The following is a 21060-nucleotide window of genomic DNA, read 5'->3' on the forward strand; positions in this document are numbered from 1 at the left end:
AGCTCAGGGCCCCCTGAACCCCGAAAGTCAACCTCTCAGGATGTGAGAAAGAAAACAGGAGAAAAAAAAAAGATAATCACGTAGTAAGAAACAACAAAGAAACAAGCTGTTTTTTTTTTTTTTTTTTTTTTTTTTTTTTTTTTTTTTCTCTTTTTTCTTTTCCAACACTTGTGTATACCTACCACTTAGGGTAGGTACTTGTGTAAGTCATGAACGGGAATGGAGGATGATGGAGGGTTATCGTTATCGTTGTGATGGAAGTGCGGTGTTAGTTCTGCGATGCGCCTGGTGAGGGTTGGACGTGAGACTGTGGGGATCATGAAGGATGATGATGTAACAACCCACCGAAAACCCTGAAGACAGCCCGGATGGGGACGCTGATTGGATGTCCGGGCCGAGCGTTGAACGCCAAGAGCTGGGTCGGGAGACATGCGCTGCACTGCGCAACTGCGTACTGCGTACACTCTATAATACTATAGGTCTGCTAGATCTAAGGTACAGTGCGCTCACCACCCTACGCACCAGCTGGTTGGTCGCGGGTGTTCAGGTACTTTACTGCGTAGGTACTACAGTAGGTGCCCCTGTCAGCCATGTGGGCCTCCCCCGGGGCTGCAGCTTGTGATTATTACCTTACTGCGTACCTTACTGTGTACCGTAGGCTGGCAGCAAGGCGTGCATTGAAAGCAAAAGGCCCAAGCTTCCAAGTCCACCGGGCAGGTTGCATCTCCACCGGACCTAGGTAGAGTAGGTACCTACCAGGTACCTAGGTACCTAAGCATGGGCCACCTCACCTCACCTCACACGGGCTCGAGGTCCACTGAGCCTCCGGTGGACCAGCGCTGGATGCACCGACTGGGCCTCCCGCTCCAGCTGCTCGATTCATTGGACCCCCGGCTCCACGCCGCGCCACAAGGTTCTCAGCCAGTCGCGGCTTGGAACGGATTTTCTCCCCCCAAAAGTCAACACTGGGAACCTTAGACCAATCGACCCAGACTTCGTCGCTGGACGGACTTGACTCCCAACCCAACACGGGCATGCATGCATGCTTTTCCGCTTGTCGTCCACCTTTTCCACTTCATCCCTTCTTCCCTCCCTCCCTCCATCCATCCATCCGTCTGGCATCTATCTCCTCTTCACGCCTCTGCGTTTCGGGGTCATTGGCTTCCTTCCCCAGCCTTGATCCTCCCCGTCATCCGCGATTGACGTCTTCCTTTTTTTTTTTTTTTTTTTCCCTGACATCATCATCATTGTTCAACCGGGCCATGATCCGATAATCATCTCCAAATAAAAAAACACCGTCCTCTGGAGCGCCTTCGCCCGACTTTCGAAAAGGGATCAAAAAACAACAAAAATCCCAACCCCCCAACCCGCCAAAGTCGCGCTGCTTCCTCCAACGTCCACCAACCACGACGCGGACGGCATCCCTCTATTCCATCCTCTTCGAATCCTCATCGCAGCCGACGAAAAATGTTCACGCCCGCGTCGTTTCACGAGGGCGGGCCCGCCAAAGGCACGCGAAGCAGCCGCCGCCGCCAACGACCCGCCACCTCCGACAACACGATCCAGCAAAAACCGAAGCGCCAGAGGGTGCCGCTGTCCGAGACCGCCCTCGCCAATCCCTCCGCCCCCGAGCCGCAGCCCGACGCGTACGAGGTCAAGCCCGACAAGGCCCTGGCCCAGGCCGCCAAGCGCGACGGCGTCGAGAACAACCTCCAGCTCGTCGCGCCGCGCAGGGAGCTGACCGTGCGCTCCAAGAAGCCCAAGGCCGGCGAGAGGATCAGCAAGGGAGACGGGAGCATCGTCCTGGTAGGTTTGCTTGTTATTTTTCGATTCTTGCGATCCTGCTGACATGGGCTCTCTCGCCAGACCACAAATAATGCCTTCACAGTCAGCAAGCTGCCGGCGCTGCCGGACCGGCTTCGCGCCGACGCGCAAAGTAAGACCGTCATCATCGTGTATCCGTACCGCTTCCCTTCCCCCCTCCCCCGGGGGAGGCCGTTGCACCCGGCGCGCTAACCCGTTCGTTCCTCCTCCTCCCCAGGTCGGCAACAAGGCGCCGTCTACTCGTCCACCGGCTACGCGTTGACCCTCACCCACACCCACGCCTTCGTGTGGCCCTACACCGCGACGAACCCTTCCCCCGAAACCTTCACCTTCGCCCTCCCCTACCCGTCCAAACATCACTCGGACCCCCTTCCGCTCGGCGCCTTGGTGCCCCCGACCACGTCGGCCGACGAGCCGGGCCTCGTCGTGGTCATGCCCGTGAGCGGCCGGATCTCGTACTGGGAATCCATCGCGAGCGCCGCCACCCTCGACTTCATCCGCCAGCAGCGCTCCGGGCTCGACGACACAATATCGGGCATGTACTCGGGCGAGCACGTCACCAAGATCGTCAACGCCGAGTCCGCCGGCTTCGTCCTCGTCTTCAACACGGGCCGCATGGCCTACATGAGCCTGCGCGACGCCCACGGCCGGCCCGGCGTCACGGTCCAGTTCCTCCGCGGCACCGCCGCGGGCAACGCGCTCGGCTTCTTCGGCACCCTCCGCCACGCCCTCAGCGCCTCCGCCTTCCGCGGCGACGTCGCCGCCGCCCGGACGTGCCAGGGCCCCAAGGTCGGCGAGCGCGTCGTCGTCGCCGTCACGTCCAAGGGCCGCCTGCACTCGTGGAGGATCCACCGCGGCGGCCACCACGAGCTCCTCGTCGACGTCGACGCGCGCGACCCCCTGATCGCCGCCGTCCTCGAGTCGGACCGCGCCTCGGGCTCGTTCCCGGCCGAGTCCTTCGAGGTGCACGACCTGGCCTTGGTCCCGCGCGGCCTCGAGCCAAAGTACGTCCACGCCAGCCGGCTGAGCGACGCGCTGGCCGACGAGGAGCACTCGCTGCAGCACGCCCTCCTCCTCGTCTCCTTCTCCCAGCAGCGCCTGGCCCGGTACGCCCTCGTCGAGCTCGTCATGGGCCCCGACGGCCCGCGCATCGGCGTCGTCCGGCCCCTGACCTCGTACCACAGCCCCGCGAGGAAGGACGCGCCCAAGAAGCCCCGGCTCTACCTCCCGCGCCCGGCCCTGGTCGCGTTTGTCGTCTTCGACAGGGCCGTCGTCGTCGCCTCGATGGCCGCGCCGCCCGATTCCCCCGACTCCCAGCTCCGCAGCGACTCGCACCTGCTGCCGCCGACCTTTGAGGACGTGGTGGACTTCCGGGACGACGACGACAACCTGCAGGTGGTCGGCTCGGGCGTCGAGGAGCCCAGCGGCGCCGCCGCCGGGCCGTCCCAAGACGACGCCCGGCCGCACCGGCACAAGACCAAGAACCCGACCGTCGTCCTGCTGCTCCAGGGCGTCGGGACCGTGCGCGTCGCCCTCTCGGACGTTGACCGCTTCGCCAGCGACGCGCCGCCCGAGGTGACGGCCAAGAACAAGCTGGAGCAGGCCGTCTTCTTCGGCGTGAAGCCCGACAACCCCCTCGTGTTCCAGGGCCGGCGCGACTTCCCCTTCTCGGCCGCCGAGATCGGCAACGCCGCCGTCGAGCTGAGCCACGAGATTGTGGCCTCGAGGACGCCCTACATCCCCAGCGTGCCGGCGTCCCTGGAGCACAACATGAAGAGCCGGGTCGCCTACCTCGACGGGCTCATCGGCTGCCTCAACGCGCTCAACGTCGACCTGGACGAGCGCACCCGCTGGATCCTCCTCTGGAACGCCGAGAAGATGGCGGTCGCCACGTGGCTCTGGCAGAAGCACGAGCAGTTCCTCGCCGAGCGGCCCAAGTCGGACAAGAGGACCATCATCGCCGAGACGGTCGTCTACATCAACGAGCAGCAAAAGACCGAGATGAACTACCTCGCCGGCCAGGTCGACCCCGTGCGCCACTGGTTCATCAACGACGTGTGGCGCCTCGACATCTTCGTGGCCTGGGCCTACCAGATCCTCAAGATCCACTACACCGAGAAGCGGTCCGACGAGGCCGTCATCAACCGCCTCCTGTGGGAGGCCGTCACGCTGAACAACGGAGCGCTGTTCGAGGCCCGCCAGTTCCGGCTCCACCGCGCCCGCAGGTACGGCGTCGACCCGAGGAAGATGCCCGGCGGCAACGCCATCCCGGAGCCCTGGACCGCCAGCCACTTCATCAGCAACAACCTGAACCGCCTCGTCGACTTTTGCTACTCGTGGCTCGAGGACCAAACCTCGTCCCCCAACGGCCCGACCGCCGACCCCCGCCTCGTCGAGTCCATCCGCCACCTCCTGCCCCCGCTCACCGACCAGTACCTCATCTCGCTCAAGGAGTTTTACCACTGGGCCGCCGACAGCGAGGACCCGCTGGTCCTGGAGCGCGGCCGCAAGTACCACCAGACGTACAACCAGGACGTCAAGGACCGGATCCTGAAGCTCAAGGACTTTGGCCTCTGGGAGGAGGCCATCGACCTCGCCAAGGAGTACAAGGAGTTCGGCACCCTGGCCACGCTCCTCGTCCGGCAGATCCAGGCGCTGGAGCAGACAGCCGCGTCCCCCACCGCCACCGACGGCGACGCGCAGGAGGCCCGGGCGCTCGCGCGCGTCAAGGAGCAGCTGATGGGCCGCCTGTTCGAGGAGCACGAGGAGGCCTTCGCCTTCCAGGCCTACGAGGTGCTGCTCGAGACGAGCGGCATCCAGGCCGTGCTCGACTTCGTCCACGACCGGAACGGGTACAAGACCAAGTTCCTCCGGACCAAGCCCGAGCTGGCCAAGATCTCGTGGATCAACGACGTCGAGCGCGAAAAGGACATTGGCCACGCCGCCGAGACGCTGCTGGACCTGGGCCTCACCCGCGAGCAGCAGGTGTGGAGCAAGAAGATCGAGCTCAGCCTGGGCAAGCTTGCCCTGCTCGCCGAGGAGGAGGAGGCGCAGAAGCACCGCCCCGCCAGGCGCTCCCAGCCCGGCAGCAGCCTGAACCTCGACATGGTCGACCAGGCCCTCGAGCTCATCAAGATCCAGGACGCCCTGTACAAGCAGATCCTGCCGGCCATCCAAGAAGGCGTGGACGAGCCCGCCGAGGTCGAGCTGGCGGTCAAGGAGCACGGCGTGCTCATCCCCAAGCGCCAGAGGGCGCTCCTGCAGCTCTTCGAAGACGCCATGTCCCGCCTGCTGCGCCATGAGGCCCTGCAGCCCCGCACGCTGATCGACCTGCTGACGCTCGCCGCGCTGCCCGAGACCCACGATAACGACATGGGCAACCAGTTTTACCTGGCGCTTAAGGTGGCCCGGTACGGCCTGTCGGGCCAGGAGCGCGAGGATGCGGAGCGGTTGATCTGGCGCCGGTGCTACGTCCGGGACGACTGGAAGCGGGTCAACGAGACCAACGACGTGTCGGACGGCGAGCAGCTCGAGATTGTGGGGACGACGGCGGCGTATCATGCCTTGTTCGCCATCATGGATCAACGTGCGTTTTTTTTTTTTTTTTATCTTCTACGCCTACAGAAACGTTTTTTTTTTTTTTTTTTACTAACGCATGATGCACGCACGTTACAGAATTCCAAGGCTCCACCTCACTCCCGACGCTGCTTCCCTCGTCGTGCCTCGGCGTCCACACCGAGTCGCTCGACCGGCGCTTCGACGCCCTCGACGACGCCTACCGCGCCCGCCTCCTCGACGCCATGCGCTGGGAGGACAAGACGCTGCGCACGTTTGTCGAGCGCTCGCGGCTCGACGAGTGGTTCCGCACGACCCGGGAGTGCGCCGAGAAGACGGTGCGGTACGAGCGCGAGCGCCAGGCCGCGGAGAAGGCGGTGGAGCGCAGCGCGTTTTGCGGCGGCGGCGGCGGCGGCGGCGAGACGGCCACGGCGGTGGCAGGGGAAGAGCTGCGCGGCCCGCGGTGGAAGCCGGCCGTGGTGAGCATCCTTGGGGTTGGGGTAGGAGGATCCGGGAGGTTTGGAGGAGGCGCGGGCCAGGAGAGGGGAGAGAGCGGGCAGGCTGTGTACGAGCTGGATGGGACGGGCAGCGGAGTGAAGAAGCCTGCGGGCTTGTTCCAGATGGGGAGCGGCCGGCCGGGGAGCCGAGAGGGGGGGATGAGGATGCCGGGAGGGTTGTTTTCGTTTTAAGGGGTGGGTGGATGGGTGGATGTGGCGAGCGAGGCTGTGTGGGCATGGGTGGGTTTGCGGACTCTAATGTCTTTTTATCTCTCTCTCTTTTGACTTTTTCTCTGTAACTACGGATGGATGGACGATGGCGGGGTGTTCTACGGTGTACTTTTGAGGGGGGAGGGAAGCAGGAGCACGCGCGGCGAGATGGGAGAGGAGGGGGAAACGCAAGGAACACAGAAAAAAAATGAAAAAGACTGAGATCTCTTGCGCGGGTGTCTGCCTCTCTTTTTTTTGTTGCGTTTGGTGTACGCAAAGGATGGTGTGGGTTTTCGCATGGTTCTTTTTTTGCTTTGGCATGGTTTGGGGAGGTGACGGAGGTGACTTTGGGCATTCGCGCTCCTTTTTTTTTTTTTTTTCTTTTTTTTTTCTTCTCTGCATACAGTATGGTCCATGGTCTTTTGTTGATGTATCGTGGCTCGTGGCGGTAGCTGGGATAGCTGGGATAGCTGGGAACTGGAGAGCTGGGGAGCTGAATATCTAGGTAGCTGGGGGCGACGGGGCGTAACACGATGGACGGAGCCGTAGGAGAAGAGAGATATGGCCTACAGGATGTACGACTAGAATATACTCTGTGGAAGGGGGCGCCGTGAGGAATGAATGGCATGCGTGGCTTTATCGCCCGGACTTGTCTGCGTTTCTTTCTCTTCCCCTTTCCCGATGTTGATGTTGCTCCGATGTTGATGTGAGTGACGGCGGTGATGCTCACCCCAAAATGGGCTGTCGTTGCTGTACACTTACCGAGGTCCTGGCGGGGGGGGGGGAAATGCTGATGATGATCTGGTCGGGCTACAACGGCGGGACATGGGGGACTTGTTCGATCGTCGCCGGTGTCAAGACGAGGTTGCAACGGGAGGTATCCATCAAGCCCCGGCCTGCCTTTCTAAGCAGGTACCTAGGCTTACCGTTACTGCTGGGCACTCCAATCAGCTACCGAACAACCCCAAGGCCAAGCAAGACAATCTGCGCGGCAGCCGTCCATGTGCCGCGGTTGTTGTGCCGCTGCTGCGTTGTGCTCGTGTGTAGGCAAGGTAGGTAGGGTAGGGTATGTACAGGTGCAGTACATGGACAGTTCGATAGATTGACCTCTGGGAGGTTCGATACGACGATGCTCTGTGGTCTGACGACGAGGAGGGGGGAGGAGCCGGCTCGTCTCGGTGTCCCTCCTCCATCCATGCCAAGCGCGAAACGTCCGTTCGCATTCACGTCTACCGTCTTCCTTTGCTTTGCCCGTCTGTCCACAAGGGAAAGCAGGGAGGGCGACCTGAACGGGGATCTGGTCCGATCCGAGCATGGAACGGAAGCTCGAGAGGGTCCAGGATGCCTGGGTTGGGCTTGGGTGTGTTTTTTTTTTTTCCGAGGGTTTATCGAGATGAGGGTCTCTTGGATGACCGAGCGGGTTGGTCCGGGAGATGGGGCGAGTTGAGAGGATCTCATTCATAAAGAGGAGGGTTAGGACGAACCGTGGAGCCGAGTCTCGAGGTCGACTCGACCCCCTGGGTTTGTTGTGGTTCTGCTCCCGAGCCGAGCCGAGTGTTTACACTACGGGATTATGAAATCCCAGAGATGGGGATGGGGTGGTTTGTGGAGACGATATTGTTGTGCCGTACGAGACGTGGTGCACGTAATTATACGCACCAACGAACTACACAGTAGTAGGGAACGCCCGTTCAAGTGCCAGGGTCCAGGTTGGAACTCGTTCGTCTGGTGGTGTTGGGCTTGGGACGAACCACAAGCCTCGTAGGGGTGAAGGATTCTTTGCAGCAGGTAGTGAACTATAGTAGTAACCTACGGAGCATTCGGTGATCTTCAAGTCCTCGGCATGCAGATCCCCATCCCAAGATGTTGATTTCCGTCCCGCCGCGCGCAACGTCTCGACTTTGAACTGTGTCGGACTGTGCTACCCCAAAGGTCCAGGCCAGCCGGGCAGGCAGGCGTGTCGGCAGCCTCTTCGCCCCCTTTTCGGTGTATTACTCGTTATAGTAAACAACGAATACACTCTCATCTCCATCTTCCCTGGCTGCTCCTCGTATTTGTGCCGGCCAAGGGGCCAGATCGATATCGACACCGATACCGATGCGATGCCGATGCGATGCCGATGCGATGTAGGCGATCGGCGCACTGACCTGCTTGTACTGTGTACTGTGTACGCAGCACCGTACCTGTCTACTGCATACTACTACATACCGCGTCGGAAGTATCCGTCGTGTGATCTCGTTCCAAGCTCCACGACGGGACAAGAAATCTCGGAGCTTGAGGCTGGGCGCCAAGGGCCCAGTTCGGCATGTGTCCCCCGGCCGGGGAAAAAAAAAATTGATTGCTTTTTGTTTCTGTTGGTGCGAAGCGGCTGCGCCGACAGCACGGGGCACCAGCAAGAAAAAGGAGAAAAGCCGCGGCCCGCCCGCTAATACCGCCCGCCCCTTTTTTTTTCTTCAACGGTCGCGCCGTCTTGAGCTTGACACCGAGCAAGAAACGGGCAAAGGAGAAGAAAAAAAAATCAAAAGAAAATCAATTTTTTTTTCGGTCACCTCACCTCACCAACCACGCATGCGCCGCCGGGTCGGCCTGGCCGCCTGCCTAGCTCGGAATAGCTTTCGAGGAGGAGGGAGATGATCCAAGTGAACGTCCTCCCAGCTCCCCCAGTTTCGTTCCGGTTGTCGGTCCCCGTTCCCGTTCACCGGGAGGGAGGGAGGCTGTTCGCGTTGCGTGTGTGGGTGCTGCGTTGCGGTCGGGCGGTCGGTCGGTCGTTCAATTCGGCCGCCCGCCTCGCCTCGCCTCGCCTCACCACACCACACCACATATGACCTCACCTCGGACCGACGCCCGAAGCAACCTTTTTTTTTCTTTTTTTTTTCTTTTTCTTTTGCTCATCCTGCGTGAATGTACTGTGTAGAAAGGTGGGAGGAAGGAGGGCAAAGAAAAAGTGTGGTTTCGTTGTTTCAAGATGTCCGGTGGGTGGTTCTGCGACGACCTGACCATCAGCTCGTTCGTTCAGTTCCCGTTCCGTGTCAACCTTCCACCACCCGCCCCCCCCCCCCCCAACCAAACAGACCGCTGTGCTAGCTACTGCGTATAACTAGTAGTCTGCTGCTGCAGGCAACATCCCATCCATCCCACCCACCCACACACCCCCCTGAGCCTCACCGCGGGGCGGTGGGCGACTTGGCCCCGTCTTATTGCTGGACGACCTGCATCTCCGCTCCAGTTCCCCAGCCGGGCTTCTTTCTACGGGGGGCCCCCTTGTCAGGTGGTTCGTTGCATTCCGCAAGGGAGCGCCATGGTGGCCACCGGCCATCACCGTCCTGGGCACGCGAAACCATCGGCACCTCGGGCGGTCAGAGAGAAGAAAAAAAAGAAGCTTCTCTTTTTTCCCCCTTCCCGATCCAGGGAAGCGAGCCAACCTGACAACTCGGGCTTTTCTCCCGGCGCTGTGCTGTTTCGCGCAGCCCGCTAGCTGGTTAGCGTACAAGCACCTAGGTCCGGGGGCTGGCTGCTTGAACGTTTCGAGATTGCGCAGTTGCATCCACCGTCTGTGGCACGAAATGCGCGCCGCAGTTAGGCTCTGCATGTGTACTACTACAGACATGCTGCGTACATACATACGCAGTACACACTAGGCAAACGGCACGCTGCTGCGGCCGGCGAAAAAAAAAAGCCAAAGAAGCCGACTGGAGGAGCGAGGCTAGTGTAGACGCCGTTTGACGGGAATAGAAGCTGGCTGCTGAGGCGTGCATGTGCCATACGGTACGTTGCATGCTTTGAACCTTGGGTAGCGTGCTGTGTATGTCCGTACATCTACGGAGCCCCGGGCAATTCTGGGAGCACCCGTGGTTCCTCGTTGCCGGCTGGCGGAGTGGAATCGGGAGACGGACATGCCCAGTTGGGCAGGCCGACGGCGGGAGTCGGGTCGGCGGTCTCTTTTGTTTCTTTTGCTGGCCGTTGTGTGTGTCTTGTGTGGAAATGTGTGTGTGTGTGGTCTCAGTGACAACAACCACCAGCGAACCAATGAACCAATCCATCAATCCTGTTTGGCGGCTCGGAGGCTCTGACTGGAAGTGACCACACATCACTGGTTCAGTTTTGCGGCCAACGCCGGGCACCTCAGCTCGGGGGGTGCTTCCTTGCTTTCTCTCTTTTCTCTTTTTTGATCTGTAAGCGCGCGTTGGGTTCATTGGACCATGTGCCTACACGAAAACGGCAGCGCTGGTGGCGGGAGGCGGGAGGCGGGTGAATAACTAACCAGGCCCCCCGGGGGAGGGGGGAGAGGGGGGGGGGGGGGGGGGCGTCGAAAAGGCTGCGCAACCTGGAAGTGCAGGGCCCAGCTCCTGAACAAACTGAACAAGGCATCTTCTCCCCTTCTGGGGGGGGGGGAACGGGGGGCGGCGGTCTTCCCGGGCGGCCTGCTCCACCGTCATCGACGTTGCCAGATTGGCTGCGGCGCTGGACGACCCCCCTGTCCCCTAGGCTCCACCTGCCCTGCCTTCCCCTTCGGTCTCCCTTCCCTCGCCTTTTCCTCTCCATCCTCTCTCCGTTCCAAAAAACCCGCCCGCCACTCCGTCCACCACCACAACCACCACAATCACGGCCAACCCGTCCGACCGTCCCCCAAGGGCCAGACGCCCCCCTTTCTCCCCCTCCCCTCTTGACAAGCCCCCCTCCCCCCCAAACCGTTTCTCTGTGTGCCTTTGTCGAGGCCACAGCCGTTGACTCGGTCATCGTGACGGGGACAGACGCTTGTGGTTCAGCAGAACCGCCGTGACGCGACGACAAACGACGTGGTCTGCGGCCTGTGAAGCCTGGCTTGGCCCCTCGCCCATCTCCCTCTTTCTCTCGTCCCCTTGTGGTTCTCGTGTCTCTTTTTTTTGTTGTGGTGTTTGGGAACCCAACTCCGGCATTGGACCGAGTCGAATTGCGGCAACCTCAGCGGAGCCTCCCACCGACTCAGATCAACAACACCGCCTGTCGATCTCGAATGACCCAACGTTGCGGATCCACCGTCACCTTGTCTCGTCTTCCCATCCTCGCCCGTCGGCAAAACATCAACACCATCATCCTCACCGGCAACGCCGCCGTTCGCCACGACCTTGTCGCCTTGCCTTGCCTGTAGCTGCTATTGTCGTGTCGACCGCCGCGCCCGCGTCTTTTGTGCCAGCCATCAACGTTCTGCTTTGCGTCCAAGGTACTTTTTTTTTTTTTCTCTCGCTTCCCCTGCCTTTTTGGCATGAAGATCCTTCTGTACGGAGCAAGAATCCATTTTTCCTGGGATGTCTCGGCCGGTGTTCATCACTTGCCACTGACTCAGAATCCCTTCCTCGCTCCATGGATCCTCCGCCGAAACCCCTGGTTTCCAACGAGGCCGCCCCCCCAAACACGTCACGGTGTCGTTGGTCCGGCTGTCGGGTCTCGTAGAATCATCTCGGCGACCTCGCATCGTCTTGGATGCCCCGACGATTGCACGACTGGTTTCCGTGTTCTTTTTTTTGTTTTGTTTTGTTTTGTTTGGCCGACGCTGACCGTGGCTTCTGTTTTTTCCTTTCCGCAGACATTCAGCACGCGTTAAGAATCAACTCGCGGACCACGGCCCGACAAAATCAAAATGTCGTCATCATCCAACGTCGTTGGCGTCCACTACCGCGTGGGAAGGAAGATTGGCGAGGGTTCCTTCGGCGTCATCTTCGAGGGTGTCAATCTGCTTAACAACCAGCAAGTCGCCATCAAGTTTGTACGTGCTCTCTCCCAATCGCTTTTTGGTTGTTGACCATCGTGGACAAGGACGACCGACTGACTTGGTACGCAGGAGCCGAGGAAGAGCGATGCCCCCCAGCTGCGCGATGAGTATCGCACCTACAAGATCCTCGTCGGCTGCCGTAAGTCTTGGAGTGCCCTTGAAGAGACAACGCTGTTCGCCACGGCTAACCTGGACAACCACCAGCCGGCATTCCCAATGTTTACTACTTCGGCCAGGAGGGTCTCCACAACATCCTGGTCATCGACCTGCTCGGCCCCTCTCTCGAGGACCTTTTTGACCACTGCAACCGGAGGTTCACCCTGAAGACGGTCTGCATGGTGGCCAAGCAGATGGTAACGCGCCTCCGACCGCGACCCCCCCCCCTCTGGGTCTCCCGGCTCTCTGCTAACTCGGTGGACAGCTTTCCCGCGTCCAAACGATCCACGAGAAGAACCTCATCTACCGCGATATCAAGCCCGACAACTTCCTCATCGGCCGCCCCGGCACCAAGACGGCCAATGTCATCCACGTCGTCGACTTCGGCATGGCCAAGCAGTACCGCGACCCCAAGACGAAGCAGCACATTCCCTACCGGGAACGCAAGTCGCTCTCGGGCACGGCTCGCTACATGAGCATCAACACCCATCTCGGCCGGGAGCAGTCGCGGCGAGACGACCTCGAGGCCCTCGGCCACGTCTTCATGTACTTTCTGCGCGGCGGCCTCCCGTGGCAGGGTCTCAAGGCGGCCACCAACAAGCAAAAGTACGAAAAGATTGGCGAGAAGAAGCAGACGACGCCCATCAAGGAGCTCTGCGCCGGCTTCCCCGAGCAGTTCGAGACGTACCTCACCTACGTGCGCAACCTGGGATTCGAGGAGGAGCCCGACTACAACTACCTCCGCGGCCTCTTCACCGAGGCGCTCCAGCAGGCCGGCCTCGTCGAGGACGGCGAGTACGACTGGCTGCGCAAGCAGGACAAGCGCCCCGTCATGCACGACCCAAACTCCCGCCCCGGGCCGTCGGCCATGGAGCTGCACGGCAACTCGCGGGGGGGCAACAACCGCCACCAAAACGACGGGCAGCCTCCTCTGACGGCCGGCCGTTTAAACGCGGGAACCCCCCCGCTGCCGCGGCAGGCGGGTCAGAACCAGCCGTTGAGCCCAGGGCGGCAAAACGGCCTCGGACCGACCAGCCCGCGCTCGCCAGCTGGGGGTTACATGGCCGCCTCGCCGACGCCGGCCGCCTCGACCCAGGCCCAGTTCCAGAACTCGGCCCACAACCTGAACCAGCAGAGGACCCCCGTGACCCAGCCTCCTCAGGTCAGCAACACCCAGGCGCCGCAGCTGACTAACGCCCAGCAGCCGCAACCGACGGGATTCCAAAAGTTCATGAAGACGCTGTGCTGCGGCTAACCGGCTCGCGTCGCGACTTGTTCGTCTCTTTGTCTGCTTCGCCCGGGCCATTTCTTCGATCCGCTGTCTTCCTCCTCCCCCCTTCTACATGGAGCCCAAGGACGCCGGGCGGTCCGAGCCCTCACGATCAATGCTCTCCCTACCCCATCCACCAGGGGCATGCTTTTATAAAGGCTTTCCAGGAGACGAGCCAGACATGATCTGCCCCAAACCTGCGGTCCCGTTGGTTGTCATTTTTTTCTCTTTTTTTTTTTTTTTTTCAACGCAGCATAGAGGAGGTGGTGGGCGGGGGGTGGTTGGCCAAAGAAAGGGGGGAAGCGTGTTCCTGTTTGGGTTTCCCATCGCGGCAGCTTTCTGGCAGGCACTTGACTGGTACGCGTCTCTCTCTGGTCGGTCTAGGAGTGGTGCGGAACGGACTCTCTCTCTCTCTCATATAAACACACACGTCACACTCGCAGAGACGTCCTCTTTATGATTACGATAATCTTGTTGTTTCTTTTTCTTTTTCCTGTTTTTTTTCTCTCTTGCAGTCTTTGGCTTTGCAACGGATGGAGCTTGTTGTTTGCTAAACCCTTGCTCTCCCGCTCTCTCTGACTTTTCTTCCTCTCCCTTCCTCGCCGTGCCTCATCACCTCGTTCGCGCCGCCACGCCCGCTTCGCCGGCACACCCCGCCTCCCCATCCATAGGGAGAGGTGGTCAGTGGTGAAGATTGACCGGGCTGGGTTGGCCTGGGGATTCGCGCGTTTGGAGGATGGATGGAAAGGGGGGGAGAAGGAGAGGGGAGGCGAGACGGGGGGGCGGGAGGAGAAAAAGGACATGGGATCAAGAAAGATGGAAGGAAGGGAAAGAAAGAAGGAAAGGGAAACTCATTTACGGCGCTCGTTGGGACGTTTTGTTGTTTGTTGTTCATGTTGTTTGCTTGCTTTTGGTGTTGGTTTTTCCTTTTCCGGGGGTATTGCTCTCTTCTCTGTCTTCCCGCATCACACACACTCGTTCTCGGACACACACACATGCGCGCGCGTAGGAGAAAGGCACATTGATCCATACAGAAAGATTAGGTCACTTAGGTACTGTAATAATTGCACTTGCACACTGGTTTTGAGAAGTTGGTGGCTATGCCTCGGTGTGTGTCCTACCTCCTCGGTGTATATATCTATGTAACAGGCGACAGAAGCGAGTCGACTTGTCTTGATTTGACTGGGCAACCGGGCAACAATATGTCGTCTTTCTCGGCACCTCGCTCTCATCGTCGTCTGCTCAGCAACGCAGCACGTATCTCCTCTATCATCACGTCACAGCCCGCCCTGACACGCTACCAAGGAAGTTCAAGAGCCTCCTCTATTTCTGCCAAACCGCACGTGATTCATGATTCCACCCAGGCCGTAACCCTCTACACAGTACTCCCCCGTCGTGTATAGTTCTAGAGACGAATCATGGACAACAAACATTTGAAGATACCTCTGTGTCTCCGGATCCCGCAACGATGCGCCTCATCCCCGCAAGAGACGATGATGATGGTGGTGGTGGTGGTGATGATGATTGCCAACAACAGAAACAACAACAACAACAGCAGCAGCAGCAGGGACGAGGCGAGAGACCCCTCAGGTCCCAGACCCGAGGTGTCAAGGGGGGGGGGGGGGGGGGGGGGGGGGAGAGAGAGAGAGAGAGAAAGTGGATTGTTTCCATGTTTCTGTTTCTTTTTTTGGGGCGATAGAATTGGAAACCCGTGTATGTGCCCTTTTTGTTCTTTGGTCGACCACCACCACCATCGTTCTCTCGTGTTTTCTCTGCTTGTTTCTGCTCGTGTTGTTCTCCCCCTCCTCCCCCTCCCCTCCCCCCCTGACACACACCCAACACACACACACACACACACACACACACTCTCTCTCTCTCTCTCTCTCTCTCTCTCTGGCTCATTCTTTCTCTCCCGCTGGTTATGTGAGCTTTTGCTTGATAAAGAAGGACCGCAGGTGCGACAGCTGCCAGGTGCATGTGACAGTCAGGACGACCAGCTGGATCAGGATCCAGCGCACGACGCGGGCGTTGGTGCTCTCGGATTGATCACGGAACTCGGCTTCGCGTTCCTGTTTGTTTGGTTTTTTTCCCCCCAAAGGGAAGCAAGGTCAGCCACCCATAGATCACATTCACGCCTTTCTCTCTGGGGAGGGAGGGAGAGAGAGAGAAGAGAAGAGAGAAAAAAAAAAGAGCCAACTTACACGCTGAAACACCTGCTCCCTACGGATGTCGTTGAGGCGGGCGTTGAGGTCCTTGATGCGGGTGGCCAGGTCCTGGATCTTGCCCTTGTCGGCGCCGTCGAGGGTGCTCGTCTCGCCGACGACCACGTCGAGGGTCAGGCGGATGCCGCCGTTGGGCGAGCTCACCGACAGCCAGCCGGACCGGCCGCTGTTGGACGACGGCGTGAAGCACAGCTTGTGCTCGCCCGACTCGGCGGCCGTGAAGGTGAACTTGCCCTGGGAGCCGCCGCGCTTGGAGACGACGCGGTGGTCGTTGTCAAAGGTTTCCTGTTTTGCAGAGGGAACAGGGTTAGCGGGTTGGTTTGGTGGTTGAGAGCACCTTGGAGAGAAGGGGCGCGAGAAGGGGAGCGAGAAGGGGAGCGAGAAGGGGAGCGAGAAGGGGAGCGAGAAGGGGAGCGAGAAGGGGAGCGAGAAGGGGAGCGAGAAGGGGAGCGAGAAGGGGAGCGAGAAGGGGCGGCGTTGAGATGGGGGAGAAGAAGGAGAAGAAAATAAAACGTACATCGACCGAAATGTAAATGCTGATGCCGTCGTGGCGCTCCCAGACGCCGCGCTGGTCGTTGTACTCCTCGGCGTGGTAGCGGCCCACCACGAGGGTGTCCTTGGGCAGGTCCTCAAAGAAGCACTTGGGCTGGGACACGTCGATGTAGAAGTAGAGGGCGCGGGCCATGCCGGCCAGGGAGAGGAGGGGGAGAAGCGGCCTCATCTTCCCAGTTGGGCTGTGTGCTTTGTTGCGACGGAGCGGTTGTGTATCGGGTTTGGCGCGCTAAGTTGAGGTCGCCTGTCTGTCGTTGCGGTACGGGCACGACAAAAGAAGAGCCGAAAAGAGGAATTGGCGGCTCGTCGTTGTCGTTTGCAACCTCGTCGTCGTTGTCGTCGTCGTCGTTGTCGTCGAAGGGGTGGCAGCCGGTCGATCGGATGGGATCGGTATTGTCAACGTCAACGTCAACGTCAACGTTAGGAGGCGCTCCTACATGGGCGCGACAACCCTGACGAGAACGCCAAGCGGAGAAGCTGCCACGTTCTGGAAAACCGGGTCCGCCTCGTCCGGGGTTAGGGGTTGTTGGAGGATGAAATCACGTGCTTGACGGGGGGGGGGGGGGGGGACCTGGGTTGGCATGGCCATGGTGAATGGTACCGTACACCGTACATTACCGTGTAAGGTAACGTTGCTGTGTAATTCTCAGCCATTTCCTAAAGAGAAAAAATACAATTCGATACGGCCAACGACACGGCACTTTCAACCTCTCCAACAAACTCAAACAAGACAAGACCATCCCATCCATCCCATCGGCTTGGACGCCATCGCAGAGCCGAGGGGGAAAAATGATTGCATCAATCTGCGACATGGTAATTTGAAACCACGGTACCCTCCTTCCTCTAGGTCAATACGATTCCATCCTGGGCCCAGGGCCGCGTCCCGACCGAACCGTCGCCCTCGAATCCTCGCCCTCGAACCGTCGCCCACCCCTCCCGCGCCCGCAACGCGACAAGGCCATCGCCGCGACGCGATCCCATCTCCCCTTCGGTCCTCCCCCTCCCCCCTCCCCAACATGGCATCCAACGACCTACGCGACGTCCTCAACCTTCCCTCCGACTCCTCCACGCCCCGGCCCGCCAAGAAGCAAAAGACGGCCGGCCCGCGGCCCAACCTCAAAGGCCTCGCCCGCGAAGTCCAGAACCTCGGCGGGGACAACCCCATCGCCATCGTCCCCGAGGTTTCCTTCTACAAAAAGAGGCGATTTGCGAGCCGCAAGCCCGCCGCCCGGTGGGAGCTCAGGCCCTTTACCAACTCGGCCCGCAACGACGACGGCGCCCTTGTGCTGCGGCACTGGAGGCGAAAGACGGACCATGGCCCCCAGGCCGACGCCCTGCCCGACGGCCCGCCCGCCCCGGATGCGCCCGGCGACGACAAGCCCGAAGACTCGGCCTTTGCAAAGTTCAACGTCAAGGTGTCGGTGCCCGAGTACACCGACGACCAGTACAAGGCGAACCTGCAGAACAACGACTGGACCAAGGAGGAGACCGACTACCTCATGGAGCTCTGCCGCGACTTTGACCTGCGCTGGGCCGTCATCTGGGACCGGTACGACTACGCCCCCGAGCCGCCGCCCGACGAAACGGGGGGCCACGGCTTCACCGCCGTCATGCCCGCCCCCCGGCAGCGCTCCATGGAGGACCTCAAGGCCCGCTACTACGAGGTGGCCGCCAAGATGATGGCGGTGCACAAGCCCGCCCAGTACATGACGCGCCCCGAGTTTGAGCTGTACGAGATGATGCAAAACTTCAACCCGGAGCAGGAGCGCCGGCGAAAGGAGTTCGCCCTCAACACCATGGCGCGATCCCGCGACGAGGCCCGCGAGGAGGAGTCGCTGCTGCTCGAAATCAAGCGCATCATGGCCCGCACTGAACGCTTCAACGAGGAGCGCCGCGAGCTCTACAACCGCCTCGACTTCCCCGCCACCGACAAGGACATCGCCTCGTTCAAGAGCTCCGCCGGCCTGCAAACCCTCCTGCAAAACCTCATGTCCACCGACAAGTCCAAGAAGCGCAAGTCCATCCTCGGCCCGGGCGACGGCGCCAGCCCTGCCAGCGCCGGCCCGCCAGCGCCGGTCCGGAATCCGCCACCACCGCCGCCGCCGCCGCCGCCACCACCGCTGCCACCGCCACCAGCGGCGGCGGCGGCGGCAACCGCCGCGAGAGCGTCGCCGCCTCGTCGAGCCGTCGCGAATCCGACGCCCGCGGTCCCGCCACCTCGGCCGAACCGACCCCGACCACCGCCGCGTCGGCCACCGCGCCGTCCGGCTCCACGGCCGCCGCCCACAAGAAGAAGGGCTCCGCCGCCCAGCAGCCCGAGCGCCGCAAGCTCTCGGCCCAGGAGGAGCAGGTCTACGGCGTGTCGTACCACGACCGCCTGGGCAGCGGCCCGACGTTCCGCTACGAGCGCATCAACAAGCTGTACAGCCACAAGTCGGGCCAGCAGCAGCTGCGCATGACCAACGCGCTGGCGGAGCTCGACGTGCCGCCGCGGCTGGTGATGCCGACGGCCGCGGTGACGGCCCAGTTTGAGCAGCTATGGGGCGCCGTGACGACGCTGGTGGATCTGAGGAAGGTGAGCGACAAGCTGGACGCCGAGATACGGTTAGAGGAGGCGAAGAAGGCGGAGAGGGAAAAGGCCAAGGCCGCGGCGGAAGGGAAAGAGAGCGGTAACGGTGGCGAGGAGGGGGCTGGCGGCAAGGACAAGGAGGGGGAGAAGAAGAAGGAGGAGGAGGAGGGGAAGGAGAAAGAGGCCGAGGCCGGGGAGAAGAAGGAGGAGAAGGACGGGGAGAAACCGCAAGACGGCACCGGCACCGGCACCGGCACCGGCGCGGACAAGGACGGCAAAGAGAGCGACAAGGCCAATGCCACGGGCGGCGATGCCGCGCCAGAAGGGGCCGAAGCGTCCAAGGCTGCCGCCGGCGACGCACCGGCCGACGGCGGCGGGGGGTCCGGCGCTGCCGATGCCGATGCCGATGCCGCCAGCATCAAAGAGGAAGACGGCGCCGCGGAAACGGCCGTGGAAGAGGGCGATGGCGAGGGGGAGAAGACGGGCCACAAGAGGAGCGCGAGCGTGCTGAGCGCGGGGAGCGACAAGAGCTCGAAGCGGTTGAAGAAGTAGGAGGGCCGATAGGAGGAGACACGGGGGCCTAGGCCTACAGCCTCCTCTTCATGACTGTAGTATACGTTAATTCCCTGTATGTACTTGCTCTCTGTTTCGGGCGGAGGGAGCGAGCGGTCTTTCCGGCGGGGGAGTTGGTTGGTCACGGCTACAAACAAACTGGCGTGGTTTCGCTCCTTGGTTGTTCCCCCTTTGATATCAAAGGCCTGCCTACCTAGGTACCCAGAGGCATCTCGGACCCAGACGTGCGGCTTTCATGAGCCTATAACTGCTCCTTCTCTTCTCCGTCGTCGTCGTCGTCGTCGTCGTCGTCGTCTTCTCCTTTTTGGGGTCTAGGGACCAACTAATATTACAGAATAAAACAAAAGAGATCTGCCCCCCCCCCCCCAATGAATGGATCCTGTCCACCTCATCCACGTAGGGACTACCAGCATAAGCACAATCGTCACAGAGGACCCATCGGGATCAGCGCCGGCGGGAGGCGGGCTGGCTGATTATCCGGACGGCGGACATCAGAACGCCCCTACCTATCACTTACCATGGCCATGGCCATCGGTCCCCGAATCAAACGTCCAATGGGCCAGGGAGCGTCGCGGTAGCCGGGGCCCGTCAATGAAGCATGTTGTAATTCTATGAATACAGCAGAGCAAACCCGGGTTGTTCGCCCAGAAGCCCCGTCGACACGCGGGCGCAGGGAACCATCGCCCCCCCCCCCGGAGAAGGATGTAGGTAACTCGTTGGCTACGTCGGGGGCTCTTCGCGTCTCGGTGGCCTTGTCGGGAATAAGACATTAGCAAGCAGCGCCTTGTCGGGCTTTGCCTCCATTCAAGCCATCAGGGATAGGAAAAGCCACGACGACGTATCGACGTGTCGACGTTTCGTGGAAAACGTTCACTCGCCCCCCTTAGCCTCCCCATCATTCCGCGTCAGCCTCGTCCGGGCCTCATCCGATCTCAGCCTCCTGTTTCACCCAATGTCCACATCGTTCCGGCCCTGGCCCCCCGTCTCTGTCCCCGTCCCCGGTGAGTAACCCGTCCGCCGGCGCATCCTTTCCCCCGCCTTACACGCCGCGACGGTTTAGCACGCGTAAGGTTGGCGGGGCAAAAGAAAGAAAGCAAGCAAAAAAAAAAAAAAGAAAGATCTCGAGCTCGCGGTAAGCACATGGCGGGTCGTTGGACAATACGGCCCCCAACGCGCGCGCCGCACACGGGCGCCGCAGCCGCGCGGGATAAGAATAGCTGCTCCACGGGAGGCACCCTGCCCCCCTTACCCGGAACCAGCCTCCGTCCAACACCCGCCCGGCGGGCGATCCTTTCGGAGAGCAGAGGCCGGAAGGATTCCAACCTAAGCTTCATCCCCCTTGGCCCAGGTATTTTCCGAGACAGAGGGGAAGGGGGTGAAGGGGAAGGGGGGGTAAGCAGTGCATGTGATTCTCGGCGGACACAGGAAAACGGGGCTGCTGCAGAACGGTGACATGTTCTCTGCGAGAGAGAGAGAGAGAGAGAGAGAGAGAGAGAATTCCTCCATCCACATCCACGACACGCACCCCCCTGCACCGTACACAGTAAGGTCGGACAGTAAGGTTGGGGGGAAGAAGAGACAAAAGAAGAGGAGGGGAGAGAGGGCCGGCCGGCCGCAGCTGAGACCCCCCCCTCCCCGATCCAAACAGAAACACACACAAACAACCGTGCTCCTCTGACCGACCGACCGACCGACCGACCGACCGACCACTTCTCGCAACCAGATATGTACGTACGTACGTGGCCTACCCCTACACATGACCTTGCAGAACACGGGGAGGCCAAACAAACAGGGCCGCCGCGTCCCAACGACCGTGGTCACGACCACGGCCACGACCACGGCCACGACCACAACCGCGGTCTCGGCCGCGGTCTCTCCGCCAA

General features: G+C 60.8%; 4 protein-coding genes across 4 annotated transcripts; 3 read left to right on the forward strand and 1 right to left on the reverse strand.

Moving 5' to 3' along the window:
* Nucleotides 1-1467: 1467 nt before the first annotated feature.
* On the forward strand, nt 1468-6068 carry VTJ83DRAFT_7475 (uncharacterized protein; the record flags this gene model as incomplete). The annotated part of the gene is made up of 4 exons (XM_071014301.1): nt 1468-1806; nt 1867-1936; nt 2042-5410; nt 5500-6068. The coding sequence occupies 4 exons, from the start codon at nt 1468-1470 to the stop codon at nt 6066-6068; spliced, it is 4347 nt and encodes a 1448-aa protein (XP_070863692.1).
* Nucleotides 6069-11703: 5635 nt separating this feature from the next.
* Nucleotides 11704-13246, forward strand: VTJ83DRAFT_7476 (uncharacterized protein; the record flags this gene model as incomplete). The annotated part of the gene is made up of 4 exons (XM_071014302.1): nt 11704-11829; nt 11905-11974; nt 12040-12188; nt 12257-13246. 4 exons carry the CDS (start codon nt 11704-11706, stop codon nt 13244-13246), a joined length of 1335 nt encoding a protein of 444 aa, XP_070863693.1.
* A 1934-nt stretch (nt 13247-15180) lies between these two features.
* Nucleotides 15181-16204, reverse strand: VTJ83DRAFT_7477 (uncharacterized protein; the record flags this gene model as incomplete). Its single annotated transcript, XM_071014303.1, has 3 exons — nt 15181-15330; nt 15463-15768; nt 16001-16204. The coding sequence occupies 3 exons, from the start codon at nt 16202-16204 to the stop codon at nt 15181-15183; spliced, it is 660 nt and encodes a 219-aa protein (XP_070863694.1).
* Nucleotides 16205-17051: 847 nt separating this feature from the next.
* VTJ83DRAFT_7478 (uncharacterized protein) lies at nt 17052-19156 on the forward strand (the record flags this gene model as incomplete). The annotated part of the gene is made up of 2 exons (XM_071014304.1): nt 17052-18052; nt 18106-19156. The coding sequence occupies 2 exons, from the start codon at nt 17052-17054 to the stop codon at nt 19154-19156; spliced, it is 2052 nt and encodes a 683-aa protein (XP_070863695.1).
* Nucleotides 19157-21060: the final 1904 nt, after the last annotated feature.

Source organism: Remersonia thermophila, chromosome 7 (assembly GCF_042764415.1).
Source record: "Remersonia thermophila strain ATCC 22073 chromosome 7, whole genome shotgun sequence".
NCBI lineage: Eukaryota > Fungi > Ascomycota > Sordariomycetes > Sordariales > Chaetomiaceae > Remersonia > Remersonia thermophila.